The sequence below is a fragment of the Oncorhynchus kisutch genome, linkage group LG7 (assembly GCF_002021735.2).
Source record: "Oncorhynchus kisutch isolate 150728-3 linkage group LG7, Okis_V2, whole genome shotgun sequence".
NCBI lineage: Eukaryota > Metazoa > Chordata > Actinopteri > Salmoniformes > Salmonidae > Oncorhynchus > Oncorhynchus kisutch.
The window spans coordinates 16,853,355-16,874,498 of record NC_034180.2 but is presented as its reverse complement, the minus strand read 5'-3'; the positions used below and the strand labels follow the sequence as shown (position 1 = coordinate 16,874,498).

General features: G+C 43.2%; 2 protein-coding genes across 4 annotated transcripts in view; one reads left to right on the top strand and one right to left on the bottom strand.

Annotated features, from left to right (window-relative positions):
• Positions 1–2,525, bottom strand: part of tdp1 (tyrosyl-DNA phosphodiesterase 1) — a 64,340-nt gene extending 61,815 nt beyond the window's left edge. The window contains exons 1-4 of the mRNA XM_020487544.2: positions 2,282–2,525; positions 938–1,608; positions 797–840; positions 631–686 (exon numbers count right to left, since the gene is read on the bottom strand). Of these exons, the coding sequence (XP_020343133.1) occupies positions 631–686; positions 797–840; positions 938–1,601 (764 nt within the window). The 5' untranslated portion in view covers positions 1,602–1,608; positions 2,282–2,525. The remainder of the gene's footprint in view (positions 1–630; positions 687–796; positions 841–937; positions 1,609–2,281) is intronic.
• A 4,773-nt stretch (positions 2,526–7,298) lies between these two features.
• efcab11 (EF-hand calcium binding domain 11) overlaps positions 7,299–21,144 on the top strand; it is a 74,670-nt gene continuing 60,824 nt past the window's right edge. Inside the window, exon 1 of one of the 3 annotated variants that reach the window (XM_020487542.2) lies at positions 7,299–7,469. In XM_020487542.2, coding sequence (XP_020343131.1) covers positions 7,392–7,469 — 78 coding nt within the window. In that variant the 5' untranslated portion in view covers positions 7,299–7,391. The remainder of the gene's footprint in view (positions 7,470–21,144) is intronic. The other 2 variants (XM_020487543.2, XM_020487541.2) reach the window with 2 other exon arrangements.

Genomic DNA, 21,144 nt, shown 5'->3' with positions numbered 1-21,144 from the left:
CCAAAAAATATTGAGGGTCTTATGCTGGTGAAATGATCATCGATGCTTGGCTGCCATTTGACAAATGAAAATAATCTTGCTCTTTAGTACACAATAATCTCATGTAGGCTATAAGCGCACGTGCCAATACCAGAGTGGGCACACTCGCTATATAACACAACATTGAGAAAACCATTAGTTGATTTGAAAATGCGATGGGAACCCATTTAACTTGTATTTTTTATTTGGTACATGGGAATTTAACTGCAAAAATGTATTTTTATGTGCACTACGTCATCACGCACATTCTTTTATCTGCAACAAGTCAATTTGATGGAAACATCTCTGGTAGGAAACGGTCCATATTGTTTTCTTGCGGGTTTTAGAATATTCGCATGAAATATGTCACCAATTGGATGGAAACCTAGCTATAGCCTATGTTACAATAATATTAGGCCTAATATATCTAAATGATAGATTAATATGAATGAAAGTCTAATTTACACATCTCCATCTAGCTTTCTGGGGTCACCATATATGAATTGCAGGTTGGGCCATGGGGTGTTTCCTTTCGGTTCTGGGGGTGTTGGAAACTAATCTGATGGTTGTCAGCTGTATATAGTTTGAGCTTAACAAAGAGTAGGGCATTACCTGAACTCAGGTGGGTACTGCTGCAACATCCAGGCAATGTCAAAGCAGTAGTTGAACTACAAACGAAAGGACAGATCACAAAACTAAAATAGGCAAACTGTCTTTCATCTCCTTGAGTCAACCGAGCAACATATTTCAGTACTAGTGCATCTCAATGATCTCATACCTGCACAGATTCCTTCAGTGTCCCGAACAAAGGAGAGAGGATTTCTGAAATAAGGACACAGAACCATTGATGATTACCTAGGGAGTCATACAAGTCTCTACTGTCAACACAGACATTAGAGCAGAGAGAGTATTCATTCACCTTTGATGTGCAGAGCCCCAGTGTTGTACCTCTTCTCCAGCCCTGTGACCTTGTTGAGGTAGAACCTGTATGTGTCATTGACAGGAGGCACGCTAGTCTCAAAGAAGTCATCTGGTTCGTCTATGTAGTAGGTTCTGCCATGGGGGCTGGGAGGCCTTTCCTCCACCTTTGCCTTCTTCAGCTTGGGGTTCGACCTCTTGGGTGGCGGGTCTTTCTGTCCTGAACTTTGACCTTTATCCTTATCGTCATCATCACTGTCTGAGAGAGCCCAGCCGGAAATTGAATCATCATCCTTCTTCCTCTTACCAGCTAGAAAGGGGCTGGATTGGTTGGATTCATACTTTACTGGCTTCAATTGGCTGGTCTGGGCTGCATGTCTGGCCTCAGAGCCAATAGAGAGGGGGGGGGCAGCAGTCACTGTGTCAGATTTAGGTTCAGGTTTCACCTCTATGGAAGGTGGAGGATCAGGATCATGTTTGGGTTGGTGGAAGTTGGAGCCTATCTTGGGGGAGTTGTGGTTAGATTCTGAAGATGTGTGTTGGTCAGGCGGGGGGCTGCCAAACAACAGAGGGCTGTTGTTGTTTGAGGCAGAAGGGAGAGGGTCATCGTTGTCGTCATCGCTGCTGGAGAGTGTCCATTTTCCGTGCTGACTCGCCTGTGACATTTCTGATCTGCGAGAGGTGAAAGAAAGGGTGAGAGGTCAATGTTGATTGGTCATGGTCAGAAGTTAGCAACAGGAGGCCCATGGTTGTCAGCTTCACAATCAAAGGAACAACTGGTCACTGATCTAAAGTCAGTTTTGTCCACCCCCCGAGTGAATTATATTATGTTTAGGATTGAGATGAAAGGCTGACCCTAGAACTGTGGTTCGGGGCCACATATATAGGGCAAGTATATGTTATCGACATAACCTGGCCTTTACCACCACTGGTATACATACTATAGCAGGGTATGACTATGATAGCCACTACACTAGTCATGGGGAAGATATCCCCAGAGGTGGACTGGATATTCTCCAATAATTCAGCCTCTAGTTATTAGAAGGGAATACTGTAACGTTACTATAACTGCTACATTGAAAGAGATTGCACTGTACAGCAAAGTGTCAGTGCCACACAGACTTTAATAAAACACATATTACTACACTGAACTGTTTTGTAAACCGTACACGCCCACTTAGTTTCTAGGCACATTCTTGCAACAAAAAAAAGATGAGAAAATAGCTTTCAAAGTCAAACTACATCAAAACTACATGCAAGACTAATTGCAAGTAATGATTTAACTAGCCAGTCATCAAGAATGTCATTAACAAAATTCAATGATGTGGTGGCGCGAAATACTCACTGCCAGGAGTTGAATTGTTGAAGTTGCGGGCTAGACAATTTTCTCAAATATTGCTACAACGATGCATAAATCTTTGATCTAATACCAGAAACAAGAATGCTTCCGACGTAAGTGGCTTATTGCATAACCCAGTCTGATAACTATGTAATATATTATTGAATGATAAATGTTTCGCTTTTTAGAAGCGTCTCGTTGTCATGTTTTGCTAAACGGTGTACTGAAACGTCCATCCCCAGCGAAACATGAAGTAAATAATATTAGTTCCTATCTCCCGACCGGAGCTGACTTTTTATCCAATCGCTTTTCACGACACTATTAGAAATTATTGTCAGTGACCAAATGTAGGCCTATTTAAGTATTCATGTTTCTAACAACTTGGGTCAAATGCCTCAAATTAATCAATTAGTCCGTTTAAATGAATATCAAGGGTCTTATTATGGTGACATGATGATCAATGCTTGGCTGTCCTTTGACAAATACAAATAATAGTATTTTGTCCATAAATCTCATTAGACTCATGTAGTAGACTACCCACACTGTATCTGCAAACTGTTGGCAAGAGCCTACATGCCATGATCAGAGTGAGCACTATTGCTATATAACCAGGAGCGTGTATTTTTTTTAAACAAATAATGAAAAACATTATAATAATTTATCTTCCGTGTTAGGTGGAGCCACGGAAACCCAAGAGCAGACAGGGATGAATGAACCAAGATGTTTATTGTAACACAGGGAGATATGGAGTGCAGATTTGGGGAAGCTTGGATGAGTTGAAAACATGTTGTGGAGACTGAGGTTGGAGTGAGCTGGGTAGAACCGGGTAAATAGGTCCAGAGGGGAATCGAAGGTAGTGGTGGTGAGCTAAATCCAGAACATGGTAGTAGGGTGGTGAGATGTGGAACAGAAGACAGGAGCCAGCGACAGAGAGATAAACTGCAATGAGAGGATAAACAGCGTCAGGCAGGGAAACAGGCACAGCAGCGTAACAGGATCTTGAATAATCATAAATAGCTAGAACCATGAACTGACTGAGCAGAGATTACAATCTGGCAGAGCGGAATCGGCAGGACTGAGTATTTGTAGGGATCTTTATTATGGAACAAGTTGCAGCTGGTAGGGATCTGCTCTGACTCCAGCACACCTGTCTCCAACCACACAGAGAGGGAGAGATAGTGAGTGTACTGGGGGAGTAACAGCAGGTCAAGAAGACACCGGATGAACACAAGAGGCCGTAGCTGGAGCAGATGTGACATTTCGTCTCTCTGTGTTTCATCATTTTCCTTCAATTCGCAAGAGGCTAAACGTATCTCACAGGAGAATGCATCCGAGTGAGCATACAGTGCCCCTCTGTCGCTCTATGTGTATGCCATCTATCTGATGCTGTCTGGTCCAAAAGAGTATGACATTGTTGTTGCCCGTGGTATTGAATGCAAGGGAAGCCAGATAGGATTTGGCCTCCCTTGATAATTAAAAAAAAATAATAATAATAGTGAGTGAGCTCAAGTGTGAATGGTCCTGGCACACCAAAAAGAGGTGTCAAGGGAAGCCAGTTTTGATAGGAGTGACACCAAATCCAATTGCACTGAGAGCATACATAATTTACAGAAACAACTTGAATTGTTGCATCTTGTTGTATTGTTGTCCTCCAGTGACTAGCTAGCTAAATTTAGCTCTTTCCAAAATTAGCCATGGATGGAGATAGGGATTTAGACGTGTGGTTTTACTTTATTCTCTGTGCTGGCCAATGATTAGAACTGTGATTCTGATCCAACCATTAATTCGTACATTGTGCCCCTGGCCTGAGAGGATGGAAGTTCAATATGTAGCTAGATGTGGAAGGCTAGCTAAAAAACTAGCTAATGTTGCCCATGAAAGGAAGTTAGGCTAGCGAGCAAGCATTTTAGCCAGGTAGCCTAAGAATTTTTTTTAAAAGTGTGAACTGTATGACAGAGTGATAGACCGTTTCCTCAACATGAAAGAGAGCAGGATGGCGTTGGCGTTTCTCTACAAGTAGGGTGAGTCAACATGTTTATTATACATGCAGGAATGAGCACACACACACTCGTGGACCTAGACTTGGCGCTACGGTACCGCTTGCAGTGTGGTTACCGAGAGAACAGACCATTTTTAGGGCCTTCTTCTAATACCGCCTGGTATAGAGGTCCACGATGGGTGAAAGCTTGGCCCCAGTGATGTACTGGGTCGTACGCACTACCCTCTGTAGTGCCTTGCGGTCGGGAGGCCGAGCAGTTGCCATACCAGGCAGTGATGCAACCAGCCAGGATGCTCTCGATAGTGCAGCTGTAGAACCTTTTGAGGATCTGAGGACCCATGCCAAATCTTTTCAGTCTCCTGAGGGGGAATAGGTTTTCTCGTGCCCTCTTCACAACTGTCTTGGTATGCTTGGACCATGTTAGTTTGTTGGTGATGTGGACACTAAGGAACCCAAACCTCTCAACCTGCGCCACTACAGCCCCGTCGATGAGTATGGAGGCATGCTCGGTCCTCCTTTTCCTGTAGTCCACAATCATTTCCTTTGTCTTGATCACGTTGAGGGAGAGGTTGTTGTCCTGGCACCACACGGCCAGGTCTCTGACCTCCTCCCTATAGGCTGTCTAGTTGTTGTCGGTGATCAGGCTGTTGTGCCATCGGCAAACTTAATGATGGTGTTGTACTCATGCCTGGCCTGTGCAGCCATGAGTGAACAGGGAGTACAGAAGGGGACTGAGCACACACCCAAGAGGCCCCTGTGTTGAGGATTGGTATGGCGGATGTGTTGTTACCTATCCTTACCACCTGGGGGCGGCCCGTCAGGAAGTCCAGAATCCAGTTGCAGAGGGCTTGGTGTGTTTGGTTAAAACTAGGGCTCAAATTGAGTGAGGGTATGCCATACCTTTCGTTAAAAGGGGAAAAATAATTGTTAGCTTTATATTTTGAAATACATTTTTAAAAGTATCCAGATAAGTATTGTTATGGAAAGCTTTATGGTAAGCTTTATGGAAAGCTTCATATTATCTCTGTGATGCCTTATGCTAGAAACAAAGTTTAAAATGCCCACAAAGTAAGTGACTTATGCATATGGGTATACAGGGTATACAGTGCCTCTTTGTTACGTTAGCCTTATTCTAAAATTGATTAAATAACAACATTTCCTCAGCAATCTACACACAATTCCCCATAATGACAAAGCGAAAACAGATTTGGACATTTTAGCAAATGTATTAAAAATAAAACAGAAATACCTTATTTACATAAGTATTCAGACTCATTGCTATGAGAATTGAAATTGAGCTCAGGTGCATCCTGTTTTCATTGATCATCCTTGATGTTTCTTTAACTTTATTGGAGTCCACCTGTAAATTAATTTAATTGTACATGATTTGGATAGGCACACATCTGTCTATATTAGGTCCCAACATTGACAGTGCACGTCAGAGCAAAAACCAAGCCATCAGGTCGAAGGAACTGTCCGTAGAGCTCTGAGACAGGATTGTGTCGATGCAGAGATCTGGGGAAACTGAGCATTCGGAGGAGGAGAGTCTTAGTCAGGGTGGTGACAAATAACCTGATGGTCACTCTTACAGCTCTAGAGTTCCTCTTTGTAGAACCTTCCAGAAGGATAACCATCTCTGCAGCGCTCCACCAATCAGGCCTTTATGGTAGAGTGGACAGACAGAAGCCACTCCTCAGTAAAAGGCACATGACAGTCTGCTTGAAGTTTGCCAAAAGGCACCCAAAGACTCTCAGAACATGAGAAACAAGATTCTCTGTTCTGATGAAACCAAGATTGAACTCTTTGGCCTGAATGCCAAGCGTCACATCTGGAGGAAACCTGGAAACCAGGAAACCAGAGCTTGAGAGGATCTGCAGAGAAGAATGGGAGAATCTCCCCAAATACAGGTGAGCGAGCTTGTTGTGTCATACCCAAGAAGACTCGAGGCTGTAATCGCTGCCAAAGGTGCTTCAACAAAGTACTGAGTAAAAGGTCTGAATACTTATGTAAATGTGATAGTTTGTTTGTTTTTTATTATAAATTTGCTAAAATTTCTAATCCTGATTTTGCTTTGTCATTATGGCGTAATGTGTGTAGATTGAGGGGGGAAAACTATTATTACATTTTAAAATAAGGCTGTAGCCTAACAATATGTGGAAAAAGTCAAGGAGTCTGAATACCTTCCAAAGGCACTGTATTGATTCCTCTCTATGACATTCTGAAGCTGAGCTGCGGCCTTCAATATTCGAGGAGTCAAAAAATGTACTTTGCTATTCTGTCTCTATTAATTGAGCTTTTCATTTTCTGAATATAGGATGTTTAAACCCAGGCAGTTTTTATAGAAGCACTTCTGTTGGGTTAAGTAACAGATGAGTAGCCATGGGTTGAAGCTTACATTTTTCTGCCTCAGTCGAGCCTCTGTATGCGTGGAAAGGTAACTTGGAAGTGCCATACTTAGATTCATACGGATGTCTAATATTTGATTATTTGCAAACAGAAACCTTTTAGTTTCAAACAAGACATTGTGGTTTGACATTGGAGAAATATGGTAAGAATGCCTATTTCTCTGTCCAATCTTCCCTGAAACTATCCACCTTTCCTTTGAGACTTTTTCATGGTGACATTTTCTCTTGGTTGCAAGCTGTCTTCCCACAATCAATGGACAAAGAAATACAAAAAACGAATTTAATAGAGACTTGTGATTTTATCAGCGTAATCAGACTGAAAATATTAGGATATGTTATTGACATTGAACTGATTATATAGCCTACTAATCAGATGTGTTAATTGTGTTTAATACGTAGTGTAGGGCAATGAATGGGGCTGCTATTATGTTGTTCTATGTTGACTATTAGGCCAAACCTAATTCGTAAACCTAATGCCTAGATCTGCTGCCCTACACTATTCAGGTTTAGCGGGTGGTTCTTTTTCCACCACTATCAAACAGGTAAACCAAAATGTAACGTGATTGGCCACACACTACCGCACAATAGGTGGCAGTATGCACAAACAAAAAGTGCGAACACCATGATACCAAAGAAGAAGAACAGGTAACCAACCGTGGAGCTCATACGGTCTCCAAGGAAACTTAACTTTTCCTCTGTGCAATCTATCAACATGGAAATGTGTTCTCTAACACATTTTGCCAGAAAACAAAGAGAAATCACCGACATCGACAAGAAGAAGTTTGAAACGGTAAGAACTAACGTTAGCTAACGGTACTGTACCGACTCATAGACTCTACTGTAGGTAACTGTTTTTTTGCGGTTGTCTGATAAGAGGCAGAATGGCTCCGTAATTGACTGGCCCTTGTGTGGGAGTACAGTTTAGGGTACCGAAGTTTACCCAATGTACCGTATCATTACCATGTCAAGTTCTGTAAAAGCACATCCCATAATTTCCGTCTACACTAGTATCATTCGTGTTCAGAGACCAGAGGGTCCGGGATGCCAAGGCAAGCAAGAGTTCAGTTCACAGGTGAGAGACACTAACGTTACATGGCTAATCTTTTACATGCTGACCAGACCGCACCCGCATGTTGATTTTATCCACCCACACCAGATGCTATCAGGACATGCAGTTTGAAATATCAAAACAAACTCAGAACCAATTATATTAATTTGGGGACAAGTCGAAAAGCATTAAACATTTATGGCAATTTAGCTAGCTAGCTTGCCTTTGCTAGCTCATTTGTCCTGGGAGATAAACATTGGATTGTTTATTTTACCTGAGATGCACAAGGTCCTCTACTCCAACAATTAATCCACAGATAAAACGGCAAACCAAATTTGTTTCTAGTCATCTCTCCTCCTTCCTTCAGGCTGCTTCTTTTTATTTTGGACTTTATATGGCGGTTGGCAACCAACTTTAGGTGCATTATAGCAACCGATTGGAGTGTGGACCTAAGTTCATTTTTCAATCACCCATGTGGGTATATGCTCCTGAAAACCAATGAGGAGATGGCATTTTGGTATATGCTGCTGAAAACCAATGAGGAGATGGGAGAGGCCAGACTTGCAGCGCATTGAGAGTCACAAATAGAACCCATTCTATTTTAGTGCCTGGCCATGCAGATGCTCTGCAAGCAGTGTGGGTGCAATGATTGAATAACATGTATATGTACATTTACGTCCGGTCTGGTCAACATATTACACCGCCCACGTCGCGTGCAAAATACATTTACACATACATCATTGCACCCACACTGCTCACGCACGTCTTGTAGCCAGGTGCTAAAACAACTTGTTTCTAGTGACGCTTCACACGCTGCAAGTCCCGCCTCTCCCATCTCCTCATTGGTTTTTAGGAGCATATACTCATGTGGGTTATTAACAGTAGGGCACGAGGGGGTGTGGTATATGGCCAATATACCACGGCTAAGGGATGTTCTAATGCACGATGCAACGCATGGTGCCTGGATACAGCCCTTAGGTGTGGTATATTGGCCATATACCACAAACCCCCGAGGTGGCTTATTGCTATTATAAACTGCTTACCAAAGTAATTAGAGCAGTAAAAATAAATGTTTTGTCATACCCGTGGTATACAGTCTGATATACTACGGCTGTCAGCCAATCAGCATTCAGTGCTCAAACCACCCAGTTTATAATGTAAGATGAACTGAGGTCCACACTCTAATCCAGTTGGTGGTGGTAATACACCTTAAAGTTGGTTGCCAATGGCCATATAAAGTCCAAAGAAGAAGCCCCTGAAGGAGGAGAGTTTACTAGAAACAAACTTGAGCTGTGTTCAAATGCTCATACTAACTGCACTATTTGTGATATGAATTGAGTATATAGTATGCTTATTGGTCAAAGTATGGATATAGTTAGTATGCCAAAAAGTTCCCGGATGTCATACTAAATTAGCCAAAATACAAAGTATACATGTGTAACTCTGTGTCGTTGTATCTGTCGAACTGCTTTGCTTTATCTTGGCCAGGTCGCAATTGTAAATGAGAACTTGTTCTCAACTTGCTTACCTGGTTAAATAAAGGTAAAATAAAAATAAATAAATAAAATAAACATGCAGTGGACACTGTCTGTGCTTTTAGGGCCCATAATGTAATTATTCAGAAAATGGGCGTGGCTTCACATTTTCAGATTGGAGGAAAATATGCTAAATGAGAGTGGATACAAATTCATTGCTTTAACAAATTGTGACATGTTAAAATGTGAGCAATGTAATAAAGTAATGACTTTTCAACTAAGTTACGTTACACGTTATGTTGGCTGACAATGTATTAGCTACGCTATCATAACGAACCGCATAGCATTACAGCAGTATGTACTGGTATGTTAGCTAGTTACCTAGCGTTAGTTGGCTACTAATATATCGAACTTGCCAGCCAGTATTGTTAACTAACTAACTACCCAATGTTTATTGTCTTTATTATTCACATCATTCTTAGCTAAGTGGTATAGTCGTTGTGTGTTTCAATGGACATTGTTCATTCTGGCTATCTACTCCGATTTCAGAGCACTTGTGCCGAATAACTGATGAATTTACGAACGCTCATCACCTGTTGAATATGGCCGGTGTCAGTAAAAGTCGGCAAAAAAAAGCTTAATTAAATTGTTGCCAGCAGTACAGTTAGTCACCAATGCTCTGGATACAGTGCTCTAATTACAGCCTAACCAGCTATACTAGGGCGAGTAAAATGGTCAGAGTGAGGAGTTCTCTCATCTGTGTTTGGAAGTAGCTAGCCAACGTTAGCCAGTTAGCTCGGGTGCTTGACTGGCGTTAAATGCTCGGATCAACCCTACTCCTCTGCCAGAGCGTCCAGTGTGTGCTTTGAACGCTCCGAGAGCAAAATACTAATCGCCCAAAATAAGTCCCCGACCTGACTCCAGTTACCCAAGTCATAGACTGATCTCTCTTCTACCGCACGGCAAAGTGGTACCAGAGCCTCAAGTCCAAAAGGCTCCTTAACAGCTTCTACCCCCAAGCCATAAGACTGCTGAACAGTTAATGACCTCACTAATGCTCGCTCTTGTGGCTGAATAAAAGCAAGTCCCTGCAGCAATTTTCCAACATCAATGTTATATATTAATACCCATGATTTTGGATTGAGATGTTCGACGAGCAGGTGTCCACATACTTTTGTTCATATAGTGTATATTCGCCTGTATTTACACCCCCCCCCCCTCCCCACCCCACATTCTGTTAAATGGAAGAAAAAAATTAACTGTCTTGTACAGGTTTTAAATTGACACAATACCTGTTAGTAAAGATATCAGCTAGATTTGAAATGAAGGAACTTGCAGGGATTTGTAGTTTTGTATGATGTCTACTTTGATGCTAATTAGCATTTACAAAACTGAGCGTTAAATAGAGTCTAATATATTGATAAGTCACCTTGTCTGAGAGATTGACATGTTTATCAAAAGGTCACGCCAGGGTAAGCCTACACGAAACACAGACCTTATTTTATGTGTTTTTAAAATCACCTATGGGAAAAATTAATGGTGGAAAAACAATTGGAACCATTTCCCTGCATGACTGCTAGGTTTTATGGGTACTATGACACATTCAATGTGGTTTGGGGGTCTATAGAGCTTGTACTGCTAAAACCCGGAAATAATTTACCTCTGGTTCGTTCAGCCCAGTCACGTTTATTATCATTGGTTCAGCCATCCCTATGGGGAAATAATAAGGGGTTTGGAATAAATGCCAAAAATAAGGTCTGAGGTTAACACGGGTTTAGGAGATCTTATACAGTGCAAGTATTCAGACCCCTTGACTTTTTCCACATTTTGTTACGTTACAGCCTTATTCTAAAATTGATTAAATAGTTTTTTTCCCCCTCATCAATCTACACACACTACCCCATAATGACAACAGAAATATCACAGTATTCAGATAATTTACTAAGTACTTTGTTGAAGCACCTTTGGCAGTGATTACAGCCTCAAGTCTTTTTGGGTATGACGCTAGCTTGGCACACCTGTATTTGGGAAGTTTATCCTATTCTTCTCTGCAGATATTCTCAAACTCTGTCAGGTTGGATGAGGAGTGTCGCTGCACAGCTATTTTCAGGTCTATTGGATGCAGTAATCATGAGCCTATGAACCAGAGTTGCACTGTTAGCACTGAGGCTGTGTACCATAGTAGTGGAAGACCACTTTGTGCAGCTCACCCTGCACTATCAAGTCTACTTCTGATAAGTTTCCCAGTAAAGTATTTAAAAACAATCAAGCAACCCAGAAAAGTGCTAAAAATAGCCCATATTAACATATGCAGCTTGAGAAACAAGGTCCATGAAGTCAATAACTTGCTTGTAACAGATGACTTTCATATTCTGACTACTCACTTAGAAAATACCTTTGATACAGTGGTAGTAATACATGGTTACAACATCTACTGAAAAGACAGAAATGCCAAATGGTGTTGCGGTTTATATAAAGAACCTGTTAGGATTGTGTATTGGAGGTGAAGTCAGGTGCAGGAGAGCAGAGTGTAGTGAACAGGCGCACTTTTTATTCCGGTCAAAAATGACAGCACAAAGTAACATCAAATGTGCCAAAACACAGAACATAAACAAAAAGTAAGTAACAATATCCACAATATCAAAATACACGTAACACAAAACAATCCTACACAAAGACATGATGGGGAACAGAGGAATAAATACATATGAATTGATCGGGGAATGAAAACCAGGTGTGCAGGGAACAAGACAAAATAAATGGATACATGAAAAATAGAGCGGCGATGGTTAGAAAGCCGGTGATGCCGAACGCCACCCGAACAAGGAGAGGAGCCGACTTCGGCGGAAGTTGTGACAGTACCTCCCCCGGACGCGCGGCTCCATTGGTGCGTAGACACCGGCCTCCCGTACCTAAGACTCCTGGAGCGGACCAACCACCACCGGCCTGAGGAGAGACGCATGGAATGAGGGGTTAATACAGTAATCAGGGGGAAGCTGTAACCTGTAACATACCTCGTTCACTCTCCTCAGGACTTTGAATGGCCCCACAAACCGCGGGCCCAGCTTCTGGCAGGACAGGCGGAGGGGCAGGTTTCGGGTCAAGAGCCAGACCCTGTCCCCTGGTGCGAACACCGGTGATGGTCCGTGCAGGTCTTTTGGCGCAGCGCGGCCTGCTGGAGGTGACCATGGGCGGCTTTCTAGGTCTCCTCCGCGCGTCTGAACCACTCGTCCACCGCAGGAGCCTCCGATGCCAGGACCCCAATACACACTGAAAGGGGGAGAGGTTAGTGGCGGAGCAAGTTCTGCGCCATCTCTGCCCAGGGCAGGAACGCCTCCCACTCCACCGACCGGTCCTGGCAATAGGACCGCAGAAACCTGCCCACATCCTGGTTCACTCTCTCCACCTACTCATTACATTCCATGAACGCCCTCCAGACTCTCAAAGTGAACTGGGGACCCCGATCAGACACTATATCCTCATGCACCCCGTAGTGCTGGAAGACGTGTGTAAACAGGGCCTTCGCAGTTTGTAGGGCTGTAGGGAGACCGGGCAGAGGGAGGACAGGAATTAGAGAAATGATCCACAACGACCAAGATCGTGGTGTTCTCCTGTGAGGGAGGAAGATCCGTTAGAAAATCAACCGACAGGTGTGACCAAGGCTATTGTGGAATGGGTAAGGGAGCTTACCTCTGGGCAGGTGTCTAGGAGCTTTACACTGGGCGCACACCGAGCAGGAGGAAACATAAACCCTCACGTCCCAAGCCAAGGTGGGCCACCAGTACTTCCCAGACAGACAGCGCACCGTCCGACCGAGCCCCGGATGACCAGAGGGTAATGTGTGGACCCAATAGATCAACTGGTCACGGACAGCAGATGGAACGTACTGAAGTCTGACGAGACACTGGAGTGGAGCGGGCTCAGTACGCGTCCACCTCCCACACGACCGGCGCTACCCAGGCAGGAGGCCGGGAGATTGGTACGGGAGCCAGTAAACAGAGCGCTCAGCTGCCCAAAAGCCCTGTCCGCCTCAACCGACCACTGCAGACGTACAGGACCCCCCTTCAGCAGTGAGGAAATGGGAGCAGCCACCTCGCCAAAACCCTGGATAAATCTCCGGTAGTAATTGTCAAACCCTAAAAATGGCTGCATCTCCTTTACCGTGGTGGGAGTCAGCCAATTACGCAGGGCTGCTATGCGGTCACTCTCCATATCCACCCCTGATGTGGAAATGAGATAACCTAGAAAGGAGACGGACTGTTGAAAGAACAGGCATTTCTCAGCCTTGACGTACAGGTCATGCTCCAACAATCATCCAAGTACCTTGCGCACCAGGGACACATGCTCGGTGCGTGTAGCAGAGTATATCAGAATGTCATCCATGTACACCATGCCCATGCAGGTCCCTGAAAATCTCGTCTACGAAGGATTGGAAGACTGATGGAGCATTCATCAACCCGTACCACATGACGAGGTACTCATAATGCTCTGAGGTGGTACTAAACTCGATCTACTGTCTCTATTATATTATGAGAGACCAGCTAGATCTACTGTCTCTATTGTAATATGACAGACCAGCTAGATCTACTGTCTCTATTATAATATGACAGACCAGCTAGATCTACTGTCTCTATTCTATTATGATGGACCAGCTAGATATACTGTCTCTATTATATTATGACAGACCAGCTAGATCTACTATCTCTATTATAATATGACAGACCAGCTAGATCTACTGTCTCTATTATAATATGACAGACCAGCTAGATCTACTGTCTCTATTATAATATGACAGACCAGCTAGAACTACTGTCTCTATTATATTATGACAGACCAGCTAGATCTACTGTCTCTATAATAATATGACAGACCAGCTAGATCTACTGTCTCTATTATAATATGACAGACCAGCTAGATCTACTGTCTCTATTCTATTATGATGGACCAGCTAGATATACTGTCTCTATTATATTATGACAGACCAGCTAGATCTACTATCTCTATTATAATATGACAGACCAGCTAGATCTGGTCTGTCATATTATAATAGAGATAGTAGAGATCCCTCTCGGATACGCACCAGATTGTACGCACTCCTGAGATCCAGTTTAGTGAAGAAGCGCACCCCGTGCATTGACTCAACCGCCGTGGCGATAAGAGGTAGCGGGGTAACTGTACCTCACCGTGATTTGATTGAGACCTCTATAATCAATGCACGGGTGCGGACCTCCATCCTTCACAAAAAAATAAACTTGAGGAGGCGGGTGAAGTGGAGGACCGACTGTACCCCTGACGCAGGGATTCGGAGACATACAGTGCCTTGCGAAAGTATTCGGCCCCCTTGAACTTTGCGACCTTTTGCCACATTTCAGGCTTCAAACATAAAGATATAAAACTGTATTTTGTGAAGAATCAACAACAAGTGGGACACAATCATGAACTGGAACGACATTTATTGGATATTTCAAACTTTTTTAACAAATCAAAAACAGAAAAATTGGGCGTGCAAAATTATTCAGCCCCCTTAAGTTAATACTTTGTAGCGCCACCTTTTGCTGCGATTACAGCTGTAAGTCGCTTGGGGTATGTCTCTATCAGTTTTGCACATCGAGAGACTGACATTTTTTCCCATTCCTCCTTGCAAAACAGCTCGAGCTCAGTGAGGTTGGATGGAGAGCATTTGTGAACAGCAGTTTTCAGTTCTTTCCACAGATTCTCGATTGGATTCACGTCTGGACTTTGACTTGGCCATTCTAACACCTGGATATGTTTATTTTTGAACCATTCCATTGTAGATTTAGCTTTATGTTTTGGATCATTGTCTTGTTGGAAGACAAATCTCCGTCCCAGTCTCAGGTCTTTTGCAGACTCCATCAGGTTTTCTTCCAGAATGGTCCTGTATTTGGCTCCATCCATCTTCCCATCAATTTTAACCATCTTCCCTGTCCCTGCTGAAGAAAAGCAGGCCCAAACCATGATGCTGCCACCACCATGTTTGACAGTGGGGATGGTGCGTTCAGGGTGATGAGCTGTGTTGCTTTTACGCCAAACATAACGTTTTGCATTGTTGCCAAAAAGTTCAATTTTGGTTTCATCTGACCAGAGCACCTTCTTCCACATGTTTGGTGTGTCTCCCAGGTGGCTTGTGGCAAACTTTAAACTACACTTTTTATGGATATCTTTAAGAAATGGCTTTCTTCTTGCCACTCTTCCATAAAGGCCAGATTTGTGCAATATACGACTGATTGTTGTCCTATGGACAGAGTCTCCCACCTCAGCTGTAGATCTCTGCAGTTCATCCAGAGTGATCATGGGCCTCTTGGCTGCATCTCTGATCAGTCTTCTCCTTGTATGAGCTGAAAGTTTAGAGGGACGGCCAGGTCTTGGTAGATTTGCAGTGGTCTGATACTCCTTCCATTTCAATATTATCACTTGCACAGTGCTCCTTGGGATGTTTAAAGCTTGGGAAATCTTTTTGTATCCAAGGCCCTGCCTGGTGTGTTCCTTGTTCTTCATGATGCTCTCTGCGCTTTTAACGGACCTCTGAGACTATCACAGTGCAGGTGCATTTATACGGAGAATTGATTACACACAGGTGGATTGTATTTATCATCATTAGTCATTTAGGTCAACATTGGATCATTCAGAGATCCTCACTGAACTTCTGGAGAGAGTTTGCTGCACTGAAAGTAAAGGGGCTGAATAATTTTGCACGCCCAATTTTTCAGTTTTTGATTTGTTAAAAAAGTTTGAAATATCCAATAAATGTCGTTCCACTTCATGATTGTGTCCCACTTGTTGTTGATTCTTCACAAAAAAATACAGTTTTATATCTTTATGTTTGAAGCCTGAAATGTGGCAAAAGGTCGCAAAGTTCAAGGGGGCCGAATACCTTCGCAAAGCACTGTATGTCTTCATAGCCACCGTCTCCGCTTGCGTCAGGGGATACACATGACTCCTGGGAAGTGCAGCGTCTACCAGGAGATTTATCGCACAATCCCCCCGTCGATGGGGTGGTAATTGTGTCGCCTTCTTCTTACAGAAGGCGGGAGCCAAATCGGCATATTCTGGGGGAATGCGCACGGTGGAGACCTGGTGTGGACTTTCCACCATGGTAACACCAACGGAAACCCCTACACACCTCCCCGAACACTCTCTCGACCACCCCGTAAGAGCCCTCTGTTGCCAGGAAATGGTGGGGTTATGACGAGCAAACCAGGGAAGGCCTAGTACCACAGGAAACGCAGGAGAGTCAATGAGAAAGAGACTGATTCTCTCATCGTGACCCCCCTGTGTCTCTATGACCACGGAGATGGTGGCCTCCAGTTGGTCAAAGGTGGTGGTGGCAACCCTGCAGGCCAACTCCCGTCGGACGTCCTCACGTAAGCTGCATCGATAGTGGTCGATGAGGGCCCTGTCGTTTCATCTTGCTCCGCCGGCCAAGGTTCGGAACTCCAGCACGAAATCCTGTGCGCACCTCGTCCCCTGCCTCAAATGGACGAGTCTTTCACCCGCCGCTCTACCTTCGGGCAGATGGTCAAAGACGGCCCGGAAACGGCGTGTAAACTCCTCAAAGTGGTCCAACGCCGCGTCTTCCTCTCCCCACATGGCGTTTGCCCGCTCTAGAGCTCTCCCGAGAGGCAGGAGACGAGTGTGGATACTCTCTCCATTCCTGAGGGAGCTGGGTGTACAGTGGGCAGGTATAGATCCAGTTGTAAAAGGAATCCCTGGCACTGTGCGGCCGTCCCATCATACTCCCTGGGAAGGGAGAGATGTATTCCACTGGAGCTGGATCCGGACAGGACGGGTAGCGAGAACCCCGGTTGAGCTGGTCGAGGCACTGGAGAGACCTCCAGCGGTCCATGGTCTGGACAACGCGATCCATCATGGCACCGAGATGATGTAGCATAGCCGTGTGTTCCTGGACGTGTTCCTGGACGTGTTCCTTGACTCCTCTGACCGGGGTATCTGCTCCTGCTGACTCCATGGTAGGTGTAGGATTCTGTTAGGATTGTGTATTGGAGGCGAAGTCAGGTGCAGGAGAGCAGAGTGTAGTGAACAGGCGCACTTTTTATTCCGGTCAAAAATGACAGCACAGAGTAACACAAAATGTGCCCAAAACACGGAACATAGACAAAAAATATTGCACGTAACAATATCCACAATATCAAAATACACGTAACACAAAACAATCCTACACAAAGACATGATGGGGAACAGAGGAATAAATACATATGAATTGATTGGGGAATGAAAACCAGGTGTGCAGGGAACAAGACAAAACAAATGGATACATGAAAAATGGAGAGGCGATGGTTAGAAAGCCGGTAACATCGACCGCCTAACGCCACCCGAACAAGGAGAGGAGCGAACTTCAGCGGCAGTCGTGACAGAACCACATACCTGTAAAGCTTAGAGAAGATCTAATGTTAAATACTGTTGAAATACTGTAATATGGCTACAGGTTCATCTGCCTCACCTAAAACCCATTCTTGTGGGAAGCTGCTATAGACCGCCATGTGCTAACAGTCAGTATCTGGATAATATATGTGAAATGCTTGATAATGTATGTGATATCAACAGAGAAGTATATTTTCTGGGTGATTTTAAATATTGACTGGCTCTAATCAAGCTGCCCACTCAAGAAAAAAACTGAACTGTAACCAGTGCCTGCAACCTGATTCAGGTTGTCAGTCAACCTACCAGGGTATTTACAAACAGCACAGGAATTAAATCATCAACATGTATTGATCACATCTTTACTAATGTTGCAGACATTTGCTTTAAAGCAGTCTCCAAATCCATAGGATGTAGTGATCACAATATAGTAGCCATATCTAGGGAAGTGATTAGTGTAGTGTAGTGATTCATATGGTGATGATGTAAAGAGTATTTGCTGGTCTGTGGTGTGTAATGAGGAGCAACCAGACGCTGCACCTGACACTTTTCTGAAATTGCTTATTCCAGTTAGTAATAAGCACGTACCCATATAGAAAATGACTGTAAAAACTGTTAAATCCCCTTGGATTGATGAGGAATTGGAGAAATTGTATGGTTGAGGGATGAGGCAAAAGATATGGTAAATAAGTCTGGCAGCCCAACTGATTGGCAAACGTACTGCAAATGAAGAAATCATGTGACTAAGCTAAATAAAAATAAACTATACTATGAAACAAAGATTAATGATAGTAAAAAGCTTTGGAGCACCTTAAATTACATTTTGGGGAAAAAGCCAGCTCATCATTCATTAAATCGGATGGCTCATTCATCACAAAACCCACTGATATTGCCAACTACTTTAATGACTTTTTCATTGGCAAGATAAACGTTAGGGATGACATGCCAGCAACAAACGCTGACACTTCACATCCAAGTATATCTGACCAAATTATGAAAGACAAGAATTGTACTTTTGAATTTCGTAAAGTCCGTGTGGAAGAGGTGAAAAAATTGTCTATCAACAATGACAAGCCACTGGGGTCTGACAATCGGATGGAAAATTACTGAGGATAATAGCGGACGATATTGCCACTCCTATTTGCCACATCTTCAATTTAATCCAACTAGAAAGTGTGTGCCCTCAGGTCTGGAGGGAAGCTAGTCATTCCGCTACCCAAGAATAGTAAAGCCCCCTTTACTGCCTCAAATAGCCGACCAATCAGTCTGTTACCAACCCTTAGTAAACTTCTGTATCTGGTCAAACAACTTTCAGTACGCATATAGGGAAGGACACTCAACAAGCATGGCACTTACACAAATATCTGATGATTGGCTGAGAGAACTTGATGATAAAATTATTGTGGGGGCTGTCTTGTTTAGCCTTCAGTGCGGCTTTTGACATTATCGATCATAGTTTGCTGCTGGAAAAACGTATGTGTTATGGCTTTACACCCTCTGCTATAATATTGGTATTGAGTTACTTGTCTAACAGAATACAGATACATAATCCAGGTAGAAGCAGGAATTCCCCAGTGTAGCTGTTTAGGCCCCTGGCTTTTTTCAATCTTTACTAACGACATGCCACTGGCTTTGAGTAAGGCCAGTGTGTCTATGTATGTGGATGACTCAACACTATACACGTCAGCTACTACAACGACTGAAATTACTGCAACACTTAACAAAGAGCTGCAGTTAGTTTCGGAATGGGTAGCAAGGAATAAGTTAGTCCTAAATATTTCCAAAAACTAAAAGCATTGTATTTGGGACAAACCATTCACTTAACCCTAAACCTCAACAATATCTCATAATGAATCATGTGGAAATTGAGCAAGTTGAGGTGACTAAACTGCTTGGTGTAACCCTAAATTGTCAACTATCATGGTCAAAACATATTGATAGTGGTTATTTTATTAAATTTTTTGTACTTTTATCCCCAATTTCAAGATATCCAATTGGTAGTTAGTCTTGTCCCATCACTGCAACTCCCGTTTGGACTCCGGAGAGGAACCCTTTATAGGGTTAGGGTTCCCGCAAAGCCATATGTTACAGCGCTTGTTTACAGAAAAAAGACGGAAGACCGCTAATTAGCACAGGTAGTCCACTCTATCTGCATCTCCGAACTCCAGTGTGTAAACGTTGAGTCTGTCCGACCTCTTCCAAAACTTGTCACTAAAACATACTGTCAGTTGCAACCAATGTTCAATCTAAACTGTGCAGCTCCACGGGACTGCCGCGCAGAAGAAATATCAGCCCACGCAGAGAAGCACGAGATTGAACTACACTCGACGTTTCAGTTTTCCCCTTTAGTTAACACTATCAATGTTTCCTTCAACTGTGGAAATTGCCAATATTAGCCACTTTCAATGCAACATACCAAAACAAACTATGAAAGAGATTTTGCTATCGACTGGTATTTTGGGCGCAGTAATTGCAGAATGAATTATCATTACATGTAACTGCAGTTATACTTTTAAAATTACTGCAGTAAAAAATATATATATTTTGGACGCAGTATTTTCAGCATATTGCATTTATACTGCACTCTGACTGCAGTCTTTTTTCGTAAGGGCAGACTTTGGATTACACCCAATGATGGGTATATACCAATATTCTGTATACACTGACTGTACAAAACATTTGGATCACCTGTTCTTTCCATGACATAGCTTTCACCTGGTCAGTCTATGATCCTTTATTGATGTCACCTGTTAAATCCACTCCAGTCAGTATAAATGAAGGGAAGGAGACCGGTTAAAGCAGGATTTTTAAGCCTTGAGACAATTGAGACATGTGTGCCAGCCATTCAGAGGGGGATTGGGCATTTTTTTTAAATTTGTCGTTTGAATGGGTTATGGTAGTAGGTGCCAGGCGCACCGGTTTGAGTGTGTCAAGAACTGCAATGCTGCTTGGTTTTTCACGCTCAACAGTTTCCCGTGTGTATCAAGAATTGTCAACCACCCAAGGACATCCAGCCAACTTGACAGAACTGTGGGAAGCATTGGAGTCAACATGGGCCATTATCCCAGGGGAACGCTTTCGACTCCTTGTGGTCCATGCCCCAGCAAATTACGTCTGTTCTGAATGCAAAAGGGCATGCAACTCATTATTAGGAAGGTGTTTCTAATGTTTTGTACACTCAGTGTATATAAATCGTGTGTGTGTATGTATGTATGTATGTATGTATACAGTGGGGCAAAAAAGTATTTAGTCAGCCACCAATTGTGCAAGTTCTCCCACTTAAAAAGATGAGAGAGGCCTGTAATTTTCATCATAGGTACACATCAACTATGACAGACAAAATGAGAAAACAAATCCAGAAAATCACATTGTAGGATTTTTAATGAATTTATTAGCAAATTATGGTGGAAAATAAGTATTTGGTCACCTACAAAGAAGCAAGATTTCTGGCTCTGACAGACCTGTAACTTCTTCTTTAAGAGGCTCCTCTGTCCTCCACTCGTTACGTGTATTAATGGCACCTGTTTGAACTTGTTATCAGTATA